The sequence below is a fragment of the Rhipicephalus microplus genome, chromosome 8, assembly GCF_043290135.1.
Source record: "Rhipicephalus microplus isolate Deutch F79 chromosome 8, USDA_Rmic, whole genome shotgun sequence".
NCBI lineage: Eukaryota > Metazoa > Arthropoda > Arachnida > Ixodida > Ixodidae > Rhipicephalus > Rhipicephalus microplus.
This window is the reverse complement of record NC_134707.1, coordinates 64,668,527-64,683,331: the sequence shown is the minus strand read 5'-3', so window position 1 is coordinate 64,683,331 and position 14,805 is coordinate 64,668,527. Positions and strand designations below refer to the sequence as shown.

The window sequence follows — 14,805 nt, the reverse complement described above, 5'->3', positions numbered from 1 at the left end:
CGTGGACCATATAGTATTACGTATTGCAAGCGCGCGCCTTGCAAACATTCCTCTATGGCCGCGCACATGGTGTCGTGTTCTATGGATCTCAGGTGTCGTCTCCGGTGTAGAGGTAGTAGAGAACTAGGCATGGTGTCAGTTGCGTCGCGTGAGGATAAAAGCGTTGTCGTTAGAGTTCCAGCAAGCAAAGCATTGGGCGTGTTGAAATGGATGAACAGCGTGGCTCCGGTGGACAAGAGGTCCATCTCCTGCAAGACATGTATGTATGCATTCTGTTACTAATGAAATCGCGGTAATTTTGAAAGCAATACCATCATTTCTTTTCTTGGTCTGACCATCTTGCATGCTTTTTATACGCGTGCACGTGTGTGGGCGCTTATTTACGCCGTACTTAAAAGGGTTGTGTGGGTGGAGTGAGTTTCAGGTCCACCAAACCGTCCCCTGGATTCACCAGTGGTGCGAATGTTAATGCACGGGATGATAACAGTTTTTTTTTTCAGCTCCAGAGAAATGTCTTACCTAAATTTTTTACTGGAAGGTCGCTGGTGCTTATATAACCATGGTGTCAACGGAATGCGACCGACTAGATGTTAAATAAGGACAAATTCTTACAAACCATGCTACTCAGCATGGATGCTACGAACTGCAAATTGTGCAAGTGTACAAACAAAGGAACTGGGCAACACATGTTTGTGCTGTCTCGTTCCGATACTTCGTGTTAATGTTTGCGTCTCTCATTTTGTTTCGCAATGAATCTGTGCCAACTGGTTCAGACTTGCTGTCCGTCTGAATGAATCAGTTTTACTCGTTTTTTTTTTTTTTTCAGATGCCTGGATGCCATTACTGGCTTCAGAGTAGTGAAGTGGTTCCGGCATGTTGTGCTGCCACATTCCCTCGCCGATTACTACTACACACGACTGCAAAGACAACGGTCGCTTAAGGATCATCTCGTACCTGTGGTACGTACGGTTTCAATAATTAAGATAGTAGTGCTGTTGCGTCATTTGTGTGACAAACGTTGAGTCAGAATAAGGGGTACTTCTTTTTAAGAACTAGAACATTGTAATCGTGAGATACAAAGAAATGGGAGTAGTTTAAGAACAATATAAAATGTATTCTTTATCTTTCAAACTCTTACTGTTGTAGTATATGAGTTCTGCCTATGGAGCCAGCTAATTGAACAGCTGCCCTTCACCCATAGACGTGCCCAGAGTTCCCCATCAGGAGCGGGTGAAGGTTCATTGCAGTGCAACAGCCCCTGCCTACTAAGTTAATGTGCCCCCCTTTGGTAACTAAAAAAGGTGCCCCCCCCCAACCCCCTTCACACGCATTTAGCTATGACGTCACCTGGAAAGGCATAGGCAGGTTAGCTTTTGAACCCTATGTTTTTGCAGCTAATGTAAATACCTCCTACACTGAGAGTCAAACATTCGTCATCACTCTCTAAAACATTATCTCGGGCTGAATAGCGATGTCAGTTTTTCTGGCGAAGTTCATCAGGACGTTCAAGTCCGAAAATGAGCGGAACAAACATCTGTCATTTAGGGAAAGGCTGAAACACTGGTGAAGTACTTGATGCCACAAAAATAAGTGAGCGCTATTGTACCAAGTAGTTGCAGCTGGCCGGGGCCGAGACAACTGGCATTTCTAGAACAAAGGCTTCCGAAACCAGGAGTCGTTCTGCGACGTTTCCGCTAAGAGAGAGTGCATGCGCCGTGGCATCTGGGAAAGGCTAATTCTCTGTAGAAGAGACAGGCATGGCTGGGGGCAAAGCAGACATTTTTTCTTATGCTGCTGTCGTGTACACTACCTTTCTTCGCATTTATTTTCCTGTTACACACAGGTGCTACATGCCAAGTCCATCGAAGCAGATTTGGCCGAGAGTCCTGTCACCGCAGCGGCCCTCGTTCACGTCAGGAAATGCACGCAGCTGGAGAAGCTCACTTTCTCCTCAGTTCGTTCGAATGACTCGCTCTGCGAAATGAGTAAGCCCCTCGTTTGTGGGCCATCTGCACGTGCACTGGTACCAACCTCCGAGACAGCTTGATAAAAAATTATCAAGCTGTCTCGAAGGTTTTCTCATCTGAGTGAAGGTTTTCACCTTGTGTCATAGTGAAAGGGATGGCCTATGCAGCTTTAAGTATCTGTGATTGAAAGTTGTATAGAATGAAAATGCCATTGGAGCCATGTTTTTAATGTCTGCTACAGTGATGTTACCTTTTTTGATGAATTCAAGTTATTTCAAGCTTTTTTCCTCCCCTGAACCGGGTGAAATTGTGTTTCTAACAGACGATATGGTCCTTGAAAATTCACAAGCATAGCCTAAAAAAATTCTTGAAGACCCTTGAATTTCCGTCATGTAAATGAGCACGAGCCCTGTGCTTGGGCGAGTTAGCTCATGTTTATGACAGATTACGACAGAGGCGCTTTGTGTGTTTGTCAGAATCCCTAGACATTCTGTATTTTTGCGCTGGTAAAGTTCGTCAAGAACTGATTGGCTGCAAGAGCATGGGTTGTGAGGAATATGCTGTGTGTACTGTTTAATATTTCCAGGTCTCCTGGAGACTGTAAAGTGCTTCCAGAACCTGAGGTGGCTTGAGCTGAGTGGTGTCAGCGCGGTCACTGACACAGTGCTTGCAGCCATTGCCGAGCAGAACAAACTCCTCACGGTCCTCAAACTGAATGAGTGTGTGAACATTGGTGACGGGGGCCTTGAAGCGTTGGGACGGAATTGCCACTTTTTGAAAAGCCTCGACTTCTCATCGACGCAGGTCAGTTGGTTCTGCAATCTGAAGAGGGTTCCCTTACCCATTCCTACTAACCCCTAAATCCCTGAATTATGAAATCGCCACAAAAAATGAAAAATTTTTTTCATTTTTCAAATAGCAACCTTTAATTGATTCTACAGTAAAGAATCTAAGATACAACTTTAATGTATACTTTTAGTTGAGAATTCCTCATATGCCATAGAAGCAAGGACCTTGCAACAGAAAGTGTACTTCAGAACTACGTAACATGTTGTGAGCCACCTGTGGGTTGCGTGCTCACCAAACGAACAAAATTGTTGAACTTTGAACTTGAGTTACTTGGGCGAGAAAGAACGAAAGAGTGAGAGCTATCGCATGTGCCTCACGCTGTCCGCCATCAGCTACAAAACACTTGATTTTAGCGTTGAATATCTTACTTGAGACGGTGCTAGATTTTTCTTGCTGAAAGCTAAGCTCCCCCTGAGTACTTGACAGCTGGCATTGAAGGACCCGTAAACCACCTTGATATTTTCTCAAGCATTTCAAGTAAACACAAGCATCGTGTGCAGAATGCCATCGCGATCAACGATTCTGCAAGTGGCAGCAGTACGAGCTGCCAGCACGCCACAAATTACAAAAAGCAATCCCTTCTTCTTTCCAGGACATTCAGGCCTCCGCGTGACGTGCCGAACGAATAATCTCAGACACGCCGTTCAAATATGTTCACGAGCCACAATATATGCTGTTATTTATTGAGCAAGAGCCTACTACTTCCGGTTAGTCTGCAAGCAGCTGTCTGTGCTGCTTGTTGTTGTTTGTCGTGTTACACGTGCACGTGTGAGTGAGTTCATGGTGTTGGCAATCCTTTGAAAGCGTGAGCACAACGCTGGGTACATACCGGCACACTTTGTGTAACACGCACGGGCCGGCACAGAAGCCACGGTTCGCCTACAAGCAACCAGAAGTAGACGGTGTTTTGAGCAGCGCATCAGCGATGAGGTATGCCACACAAGGTTGGGAGGGGCGCTCGGTGAGAGGGTAAAGCAGGTTTTGGGAGAGGACACCATGTAAGGGAGCGCAAAAGTGAGAGGAAGGAGCGATCATCGCAGTTTCAATAATGCAATGCGTCTAACTCCGCTATTACGGCACCGTTTTGAAAAATTCTCATGGCTCCATGTTCGTCGAACGCTCGGGCACAATTTCCCCACCACAAATGAATATCCACCTCTGGGTGGTTTGCGGGCCTTTTAAGGGGGGACACAGGTCTTTCAGATGAAAAAAAAAAAAATCGCGAAAAAAATCGGTTTTTGAAAGTGGAATTTTCATAAAATACAAACATTTTCACGTGTTTCCCACGTCGTGGATAATTATATAGGCTGCAATACCAATTTATGTAAGTACCGTATGCTATATTTGGGTGAAGGAATCGCAAAAATGGGCTGTTTTTTAAGCCGCATGAACGCTGAACCTTGCAAGCTATTATTGCCAGATTAGTCATGCTGGAAAGAACTGTTTTTCTTCTTGAAGTTCTCGCCACAATTTAATTCGTATGCCTATTTGCTGTGTAGTAATACCGCGTCGAAAAAAAGTCCCAGAGCACGGCTCCATTGGCCTATTTTGTGCACGTGACTATGCACGTGATTCTGTGCAGCCCTGTAATTGGTGCAGCTAGTTGGTGTCATATGTTGTTGCGCATTGACGGGCTTGAGAAGGATAGCACGACACCATTGTGAAAATTGATTGTTGCGTGCAAGGATGTCCGAATATCGCAAGTTGGCCACGCGAAATAAGTTGGGCAAGAAAAGAAAGCAGGCGCATTACAACTTCAAAAGGCGCCCCGATCCTGTCGAAGTTATCAGCGATGACTACTTGCTGGCAACCCCAAGCAAAGTCCGCTGGGGCTCCGAGGTATACGGCAGCTAGCCTCGTGATAGCGAGATATGCCTAACGGCGTCCCCTGCCGATAGTGATCGGAGAAGCACTGTTCGTCACGACACAAGGATGGTTCCGCAAGCAGAATTGCTTCAACGGCAGAAGGACACAGAAGATAAACTTCAACGGCTTGCACAAACATCAGCGACTGAAAGGAAATCGCACATGTCTGTGAGCGTCAACGATGGTGCGGACAGGCCGGCGGAGATGAAGTCGCACTTATTTATTGTCGGTGAAGAAACGATGAGTGTTCTTTTCTCACGCATAAAGTGCACTCTGTGTGGCGGCTTCATGACTTTCGACACAGACGAGCGTGAATACGGCCTTGCCATCAAGCTTTTCTGGTTTTGCAAGAAGTGCGGCGATGTTTTTTCAGAGTGGAGCTCGGCGCGCTCAAAAGATGGCACGACGGTGAGTCCCTTCATTGTAAACCTTCTGTTCACTCGTGTAATGGTGTGCACTGGGAATCGGCAGATGCAAGTGAATGATATTTTCGCTGCAATGAATATATCACACCGCAACTTTCATACTAAAAAGTGGCAGAACTACCTGAAGCAGAACTACCTGGCGCCGGCGGCCTCAACAGCAGCACAAAAACTGATGGGCGAGTGCACCGCATCTGTAAAAACGCTACACAGTGACCTGAATGTCACTAATTCCGGCAATATGGTGGTATCCTACGATGGCACGTGGATGACACGCGGCCATTCATCGCACATGGGAGTTGGCACCGTCATCGAACTGTTTTCAGGACCTGTGCTCGACTATGTTGTGTTGAGCAACATCTGTGCAGGTTGTGCGCGCGGCCCGAAGCTGGACGACCCGTATTATAAAAATTGGAAGGTAAACCATCTGTGCCAAAAAAAAATACGAACAAAAAAACTGGATAAGTAAAAGTTTAAGCAGCACTAATACTTCTTCAGAGGTCACTTCAGGTGCACCAACTGAGGTACACCTCAGTCCTCTCGGACCGTGTTAGTCGCTTACTTCTGGCTCTCAAGCAACACAAGTGTATGGATTTGTGCAAATTGAAGAAGAAGATTGCATTAATCACGTGCAAAAAAGAATGGGCACGGCCCTTCGTGCACTCATTTCAAAACACAAGGGCTCGACTTGAGATGCTTTAGGAGAAAAAGGCAAGTTGACTGATGACTTGATAACCAAACTTAGTTCGTACGACGGATAGGCATTGAAGTCAAATAAAGGGAATGTCAAGGACATACGGAAAGCTGTCATTGGCAGCATATCACCACCAAACCTCTAATGACAATGTTTCTGACCACAGTCTTTGCCCATCAAGTCCGAGGTCTTGATGCCGTCAGAATGCTGCTCAAGCAAAAAATGAGCCCATTCCAAAACACAGATATGATTTGCCTTTACAAGTCCGTGAAGCCCTTTGCCCAGTGTATGAGCGCCTTTCGGAAGAAAAACTGTTTGAAAGGTGTCAGCGCAGTATGACCCAGTATAATAATGAATGCTTGCATTCAATTATTTGGGCATTGGCTCCAAAAGAACAGCATGCCTCGCTTTTTTGCTGTTGAAGCTGCTGTGGCTGAAGCAGTGATGAAATTCAATTCAGGGAATGCGAGAACTTCATCTGCCATTCTACAGAAGCTTCATTTGAGTTCAGGCCAACCAAACAGCCAGAGAATGGCTGAGCTAAAGACAACCGGCGTGCAGCAGCATCAGCGCACAAGCGTGCATCTGCAGAAAATCTGCAACAAACTTTCAAGAAGTGCCACTCTGGTAGCTCGCAGCAGAGAGACTACATTCCTGGTGGCTACTGATCACATACCTAGGTGTATGTGCCATTATTTCTTGTTACTTTTCAATAAATATGACCCTTGTTTGTTTTTGTTGATTTTCTTAATTCCTGAAATCTTGACGCTTTGCGACCATTCGGAAGCAATTTCTCAGTATCCAGAGCACCTATAATTGTCATTCTTGTTGCAGTGCAGAGCCAAATAATGGTTTCCACAAGGGTAGGAGACCATTTTTGCATTTATGTGTCAGTGTTTCTTTATTGTTCATTTATTCAAACAATTGATTGGTAACATTTTGAGCAGTAAGATTTCATGAGCTCTATAATTGCTAATAGATGTCATATCAAAAACTCCAGGCCTGCGCGGTAGGCGCCGCACAGTCACAGCGAAAGCTAGAAGAGCGGCCTTTCATAGCCTTTTCAAAACACTCATTGGGTAACTACTGTAAGCACACTTGCTTGGTACTTACTAGTGCATTAATAATAAACTTTTGGGCAGTACGCTGGCATTCGCTATGCTTATTTTCATCATTCTTTTGAGAAGCCTGGTATCTATTTATTTATTTATTTATTTACAGTACCTACAGCGCCCGCGAGGGGCATTAGTGTAGGGGGGAGATAACAATTTTGAAATGCAGAAAGGCGACAGTCCATTAACACTGAGTCGAACATAAAAGAAATACAGATACATAATAAAGCATCCAATGGTGACACATAATAAACATTGACGTGTGTGAAGGTACAGCAGCAAGAAAAGAAATATATATATATAGAATGCATACGCACACACATATATATATATATATATTGTCACGGGGTCGTGACGTGGCCAAAGACAGAAAACTTCGTGGTTGGATTTAACTGTTTATTTGGGCGAACCTGTGCCCGGTAAAGGGAAAGTCTAATTACAGCAGCAGTCTTGCACAGATAGCAGTCTCGGACTGATAGCGGCGAACACAGCGTCGGCCTTCGATCAACAACTGACAAGCGGCGAAGCGCGTCGGCATTTATACCCTTGTCGTCGAATGTTCTAGCGTTATCGCTGGCGGTGGCGTAGGTTCCAGAACAATCTGTACCGTTCGCACAGTGGGCGTGATCTTATCGAAATGATCTACTACAGTCCGGAACCTTCTCGAAACCTGCAGGCGTGGTTTGCGCCGAGAATCGTGTGGTGTTTCGGAACGATAACAAAAACTTGTGAAATGGAACGTGGCATTGCCCCCCTCTGAAAAAATGGCATCGTCCCGATGCTTTAACTAAAGATGAAGGTACAATAATAATGCAAGAAAGCACAATGAATAAATTACAATACAACAATAATACAAAAAAAAACACTATTTCAGTTTGTTAACGTGCATGAAACGGCTTGAGGCGCGCGACATGGACGACTTCAGGTCGCGATCGGCGTCGTTGAGAGTTCGTGATGCCGTCGGGGACAACCTCGTAATCAAGTGGGCCGAGACGTCGAACCACCTTGTACGGTCCGAAGTACCGTCGCAGAAGCTTTTCACTTAGTCCACGTCGGCGTATCGGCGTCCACACCCAAACACGTTCACCGGGCTGGTATTCCACGAAGCCTCGTCGAAGGCTGTAACGGTGGCTGTCGGTCGTCTGTTGATTCTTGATACGAAGACGCGCAAGTTGTCGGGCTTCTTCGGCGCGTTGAAGGTACTCGCTCACATCGAGGTTTTCTTCGTCGGTGACGTTGGGTAACATGGCATCGAGCGTCGTTGCCGGGCTCCTTCCGTAGACTAATTTGTATGGAGATATCTGCGTCGTCTCCTGCACCGCCGTGTTGTATGCGAAGGTCACATACGGAAGAATGGCGTCCCACGTCTTGTGTTCGACATCGACGTACATTGACAGCATGTCGGCGATCGTCTTGTTAAGCCGCTCGGTGAGGCCGTTGGTCTGTGGGTGGTACGCTGTCGTCCGGCGGTGGTTTGTTTGGCTGTATGCCAAGATCGCTTGAGTTAAGTCGGCAGTGAATGCCGTTCCTCTGTCGGTGATAAGGACCTCCGGGGCGCCGTGACGTAGGACGATATTTTCGACGAAAAACTTAGCTACCTCGGATGCACTGCTTTTTGGCAGGGCTTTTGTCTCGGCGTAGCGGGTGAGGTAGTCGGTAGCTACCACGATCCACTTGTTTCCAAAAGCCGACGTCGGGAACGGCCCCAGTAGGTCCATACCAATCTGCTGGAAAGGTCGGAAAGGTGGATCAATTGGCTGCAGAAGTCCCCCTGGCCTTGTCGGCGGTGTCTTGCGTCGCTGACAGTCCCGGCATGTCCTCACATAACGAGTGACGTCGGTGGTAAGACGTGGCCAGTAGTACCTTTCTTGTATCCTCGCGAGCGTGCGGGAAACACCGAGGTGCCCTGCCGTCGGATCGTCGTGCAGGGCCTGCAGGAGTTCTGGTCGAAGAGCTGAAGGCACCACAAGGAGGTACTTAGCTCGAAGCGGTGAAAAGTTTTTCTTTTGTAGAAGACCGTTTCGTAGAAAGAACGACGCAAGTGCGCGCTTGAATACCTTCGGGACTTCGGCGGTCTTGCCTTCGAGGTATTCTATTAGGGCTTTAAGTTCCGGGTCGGCCCGCTGTCGTTCAGCGAAGTCGTCGGTAGTTATCGTTCCCAAGAAGTAGTCGTCATCCGAGTCGTCGGGTAGCGGTTGGTCGACAGGCGCACGAGAGAGACAGTCAGCGTCGGAGTGTTTTTTGCCCGACTTGTAAATGACAGTAATGTCATATTCTTGAAGTCTCAGGCTCCATCGTGCGAGGCGACCTGAAGGGTCCTTCAAGGTGGCTAGCCAACACAAGGCGTGGTGGTCGCTCACAACTTTGAAGGGCCTGCCGTAGAGGTAGGGGCGAAATTTCGACGTAGCCCAGATGATGGCGAGGCACTCCTTTTCTGTTGTGGAATAATTTGCTTCTGCTTTGGATAGCGATCGGCTGGCGTAACTAATAACCCTTTCAAGTCCGTCAGCCCTCTGCACAAGAATGGCGCCAAGACCTACGCTGCTTGCGTCAGTATGTATTTCTGTCTCGGCGAATTCGTCAAAATGGGCAAGTAACGGAGGCGTCTGGAGGCGATGTTTAAGCTCCTGGAAAGCGTGTTCCTGTGGCGTTTCCCACTTGAACTCCGAGTCGGCCTTGGTAAGGTTAGTGAGAGGATCGGCGATGCGGGCGAAGTTTTTCACGAACCGCCTATAATAGGCGCACAGGCCCAGAAATCGGCGCACGGCCTTCTTGTCAGTGGGCGGCGGGAAATCGGCGATGGCGGCTGTTTTCCGTGGATCGGGACGAACTCCAGACTTGCTGATAACGTGCCCCAGAAACAAGAGCTCCTCATACGCAAATCTGCACTTTTCTGGCTTCAGTGTGAGTCCGGATGTCTTGATGGCTTGAAGTACAGCTTCGAGGCGCCGAAGATGCTCGTCGAAACTCGAGGAAAACACGACGACGTCGTCCAAGTACACAAGACAAGTCTGCCACTTCAATCCTGCCAGTACTGTATCCATAACGCGTTGAAAAGTTGCAGGCGCTGAGCAAAGGCCGAAGGGCATCACCTTAAACTCGAAGAGGCCGTCTGGTGTTATAAACGCCGTCTTCTCTCGGTCTCTTTCGTCGACTTCGATTTGCCAATAGCCAGTCTTGAGGTCCATTGACGAGAAGTACTTGGCGTTATGGAGCCGATCAAGGGCGTCGTCTATTCGTGGGAGAGGATACACGTCCTTTCTTGTGATTTTGTTCAGGCGGCGATAATCGACGCAGAAACGTAGGGTCCCATCCTTTTTCTTCACTAACACCACGGGGGATGCCCACGGACTCTTGGACGGCTGGATAATGTCATCTCGCAGCATTTCATCAACTTGTCTCTTCATTGCCTCACGTTCTCGCGTCGAAACCCTGTACGGACTCTGACGGAGTGGTCTGGCATTTTCTTCGGTTATGATTCGATGTTTCGTGATTGGGGTCTGCCGAATTTTCGATGACGACGAAAAGCAATCTTCGTATTGCAGGAGCAGGGCCTTGAGCTGTTCTTGCTTATCGTTCGGAAGTCTGGGATTGACGTCGAAAGCTATGGGAGGGGCTTGGTTCCTCTGAGCAGGTTCCGCAGAATCGGCGAGGGCGAAAGCACAGGTGGCTTCGACAATTTCTTCGATGTATGCGACCGTTGTTCCTTTGTTCACATGTTTGTACTCATTGCTGAAATTCGTGAGCATAACCGTTGCTTTGCCTCCCCGCAGCTCTGCAATTCCTCTTGCGACGCAAATATTTCGGGTGACCAACAGATGCTGACTGCCTTCAACGACGCCTTCCAAGTCAGGTGATTTAGGAGAGCCGACTGAAATAATGACGCTTGAGCGAGGCGGAATGGTGACTTGTTCTTCCAGCACATTCAAGGCATGGTGTCCTGACGGCGTGCGCGGCGGTAGTGCTTCTTCTGTGGATAACGTTATCGACCTTGTTTTTAGGTTGATGACAGCACCATGGAGGCATAAGAAGTCCATGCCAAGGATGACATCTCTCGAGCAACGCTGTAGGACTACGAAGTCTATAGGATAAATACGTCCATTAATGGTGACTCTCGCTGTGCAGATTCCTGCAGGCGTTACGAGATGACCTCCGGCTGTGCGGATTTCAGGGCCTTTCCAAGCTGTCCTAACTTTCTTTAACTTCGCGGCGAACGACCCACTGATGACAGAATAGTCGGCTCCAGTATCGACGAGAGCAGTCACACTGTGGCCGTCGATAAGAACGTCGAGGTCGCTAGTTCGCCGTCTCGCATTACAGTTAGGGCGTGGCGTCGGGTCACGGCTGCGTCGCCTTGTTCCGCTGCTTCCATGTTGCGTCGTCCGGCCACCTTCGGTAAGTGAGCTTTTGCCTTCAGGGCTTTTCCTGGTTGGGGTTGTGTTCAAAAAGCTCCGTCGCGTCGGCGTCGTCGTCGGAGGATCTTCGGTAGTTCGTCGCACAGCAACCGCACCTCCATCGGTTGCTGCCCTTAGTTTCCCGGATACGGGCTAGGAGACCGGCCCCGCGTTGGGCCAGAGTACTGCCGGGGGTGCGGTGACATGCGGCGGCTGCGCGACGGCGAACGGGAAGGACTTCGTGGTGTCCATTGAGTTCCTGCCAGGTAGTCGGCGATGTCATGTGGCCGATCTGGCTGCGGACGCGGTGCATTGATGGCGAATCCACGCAGTCCCATCTGTCGGTACTGGCAACGGCGGTATGTGTGCCCGGCCTCGCCGCAGTGGTAGCAGAGCGGGCGGTTGTCAGGTGCACGCCAAACGTCCGTTTTTCTCGGTGCACTGCGCTGGCCCGCTGGGGAACGGTAGAACGTCGGTTGGGGTGGTGGCGGCGGTGGCGTCTGGCGACGGAAGTGTGACGGGGCGGCGTTTTGGCGTGGACGGGGAGGAGCGTTGTGGCGCACTGCAGCGGCGTAGCTCATAGTTTCTGGCTCGGGCGGCGGTGTTTCGGGAATTCGAAGCGATTGCCGGACTTCTTCTCGCACAATGTCGGCGATCGAATCCACTTGAGGCTGCGCCGAAGGCAACAGTTTGCGCAGCTCTTCCCGCACGATCACTCGGATCGTTTCACGCAGGTCGTCGGAGTCACTGGCTTGAGCAGCAGCGCATTCTGGAGTCAGGCGACGATTATACTGTCTGGTGCGCATGTCCAGCGTTTTTTCGATGGTGGTCGCCTCGGATACAAATTCTTGGACGGTGTTCGGTGGATTCCTCATTAGTCCCGCGAAGAGCTCCTGTTTGACCCCTCGCATGAGGAAACGAACTTTCTTTTCCTCAGGCATGTCTGGGTCAGCGTGACGGAATAGGCGGGTCATCTCCTCTGTGAAAATTCCAACCTTTTCGTTTGGTAGCTGAACCCGGGTCTCGAGTAGAGCAGCGGCCCTCTCTTTGCGAGCGACGCTTGCGAACGTTTGAAGAAATGCGCCGCAGAAGACATCCCACGTTCGGAGCGTGGACTCCCGATTCTCTAGCCAGGTCCTTGCGGTGTCTTCCAGGTAGAAGTACACACGATGGAGCTTTTCTTCGTTGTCCCAGTGGTTGAGGGCGGCCACACGGTCGTATGTTTCTAGCCAGGTTTCGGGGTCTTCAAACGATGAGCCATGGAACGTTGGTGGTTCCCTGGGTTGATGAATGACGATCGCGGGCTGGGACGCTCCGGTTGTCATTGTCGCTGCAGTCGAGGTCATGATCTTGGTCTTCCGCGCCTTGTCTTGTAGCAGGCCGTACTCCGGTGGGAGACCTTGCTGTCGGCGGCTCGTTCGCTGCTCTTGGTTGGCGTCGGTGTCTTCTCCGCGAAGGGGGCTGGGTTCACGGCTTGACGGGGGCGTCCGGTACATGAACGAAGCAGCACCTCCACCAGATGTCACGGGGTCGTGACGTGGCCAAAGACAGAAAACTTCGTGATTGGATTTAACTGTTTATTTGGGCGAACCTGTGCCCGGTAAAGGGAAAGTCTAATTACAGCAGCAGTCTTGCACAGATAGCAGTCTCGGACTGATAGCGGCGAACACAGCGTCGGCCTTCGATCAACAACTGACAAGCGGCGAAGCGCGTCGGCATTTATACCCTTGTCGTCGAATGTTCTAGCGTTATCGCTGGCGGTGGCGTAGGTTCCAGAACAATCTGTACCGTTCGCACAGTGGGCGTGATCTTATCGAAATGATCTACTACAGTCCGGAACCTTCTCGAAACCTGCAGGCGTGGTTTGCGCCGAGAATCGTGTGGTGTTTCGGAACAATAACAAAAACTTGTGAAATGGAACGTGGCAATATATACATATATATACACACACAGATAAAAACAGGCGGAAAAAAAAGAAAAAAGATCTGGAGCGTAGATCGCTAGAGAGACGAAACGAAAGTGTAGGCAACTTTAGTGTGTGCTCAGGCTACGATAAAATATGATGTTCCAGCGCAGTGTTGAATGTTTCCCTGGACGCGGCTACAATTTCATGAGGTAGTTTGTTTCATTGCTTAATTGATCGCGGAAAAAATGAATATTTAAAAAGGTTAATTCTGGTATCGAACTCGCGCACTTTAAGGGAGTGATCATTACGAGCAGATATATACGTAGGCTCCGATATGTAGTTTTCTTTGTGAATACCCGTTAAACTATGGAATATGTTGTGAAACAGAGATAAACGTAAGAATTTGCGCCTGTCTTCAAGAAGAGGCCATCCTAAAGTACTCCTGATTTTGAAAGATCTTTTAGAAAAGTTGTAATCACCCGTGACGAAACGGGCCGCTCTCAGCTGCACGCGTTCTAGAGCGTCGATGTTCACCTTAGTAAAAGGGTCCCACGTGCTGCACGCGTATTCCAAAAGTGGGCGTACATTCGACATATACAGGATTTCTTTCAGGCTGGCCGGTGCTTGTTTAAAGTTACGTCTTAAGAAGTTTAATCTGTTGCTGGCCTTTGTTACGATGTAATTTATGTGGGCATTCCAAGTCAAATTACTGGAAAAAATGACTCCTAAGTACTTATATTCTGTTACAAGGGACAGCTGTGTTGTATTCTTGACATAGCTTGCCATCAGCGGGTGTCTTTTGTTTGTGAATCTTAAGAGGTTGCATTTGGACAGGTTGAGTGTCATGTTCCAAGTCGAACACCAAGACATGATTTTGTTCAGATCATTCTGTAGCAGTTGACTATCTGATTCACTTGAAATTTCATGGTAAATACAGCAATCATCTGCATATAACTTCACACGGCAAGACAAGTGTTCAGTAAGGTCATTGACAAATATAAGAAAAAGCAGGAGCCCTAAGACGGACCCCTGTGGCACTCCAGATAATACAGAGACATCAGAAGAGCGGACACCATGAAGTATCACGCGTTGGTTTTTATCTAACAGGTACGCTTCCAACCACTTCAGGAGGGTGTTCGGCAAGTTGAGGTAGGACAACTTTAGTAGTAACAGGGTGTGAGATACGGTACTGAAAGCTTTCCGAAAGTCTAAAAAGATGCAGTCAACTTGCAAACCTGAGTTAATAAATGCTGCGATGTCATGGCAAAATTCTACAAGCTAAGTGTCGCAAGAAAAGCCAGCCCTGAAGCCATGTTGCGTTGGAATAATGAAGCTATTTTCTTGAAGGTGTGCCATTAAATTTGTATAAACAACATGTTCTAATGTTTACAAGCAACGCTTGTGAGTGAAATTGGCCTGTAGTTGCACGTTCTTGTTTTTGAACCACTTTTGTGAATTGGAATAACATTTGCAGTTTTCCAGTCCGAAGGTAGAGCACCAACTTGAAGAGATATCTTAGATAACAGTATTAAGAAAGGGGTGACAGACAATGCACAGTTTTTTAGGACAAAATTTGAAATAAAGTCAGGACCGGT

General features: G+C 48.3%; 1 protein-coding gene across 3 annotated transcripts in view; it reads left to right on the top strand.

Annotated features, from left to right (window-relative positions):
• Positions 1 to 54: 54 nt before the first annotated feature.
• Positions 55 to 14,805, top strand: part of LOC119164534 (protein AMN1 homolog) — a 29,009-nt gene continuing 14,258 nt past the window's right edge. For all 3 annotated transcript variants that reach the window (XR_012885661.1, XR_012885660.1, XM_037416749.2), the window contains exons 1-4: positions 55 to 259; positions 827 to 959; positions 1,844 to 1,985; positions 2,554 to 2,771. Coding sequence is in view for 1 of the 3 variants with exons in the window: in XM_037416749.2 (XP_037272646.2) it covers positions 207 to 259; positions 827 to 959; positions 1,844 to 1,985; positions 2,554 to 2,771 (546 nt within the window). In the remaining 2 variants the exon portion in view is untranslated. The remainder of the gene's footprint in view (positions 260 to 826; positions 960 to 1,843; positions 1,986 to 2,553; positions 2,772 to 14,805) is intronic.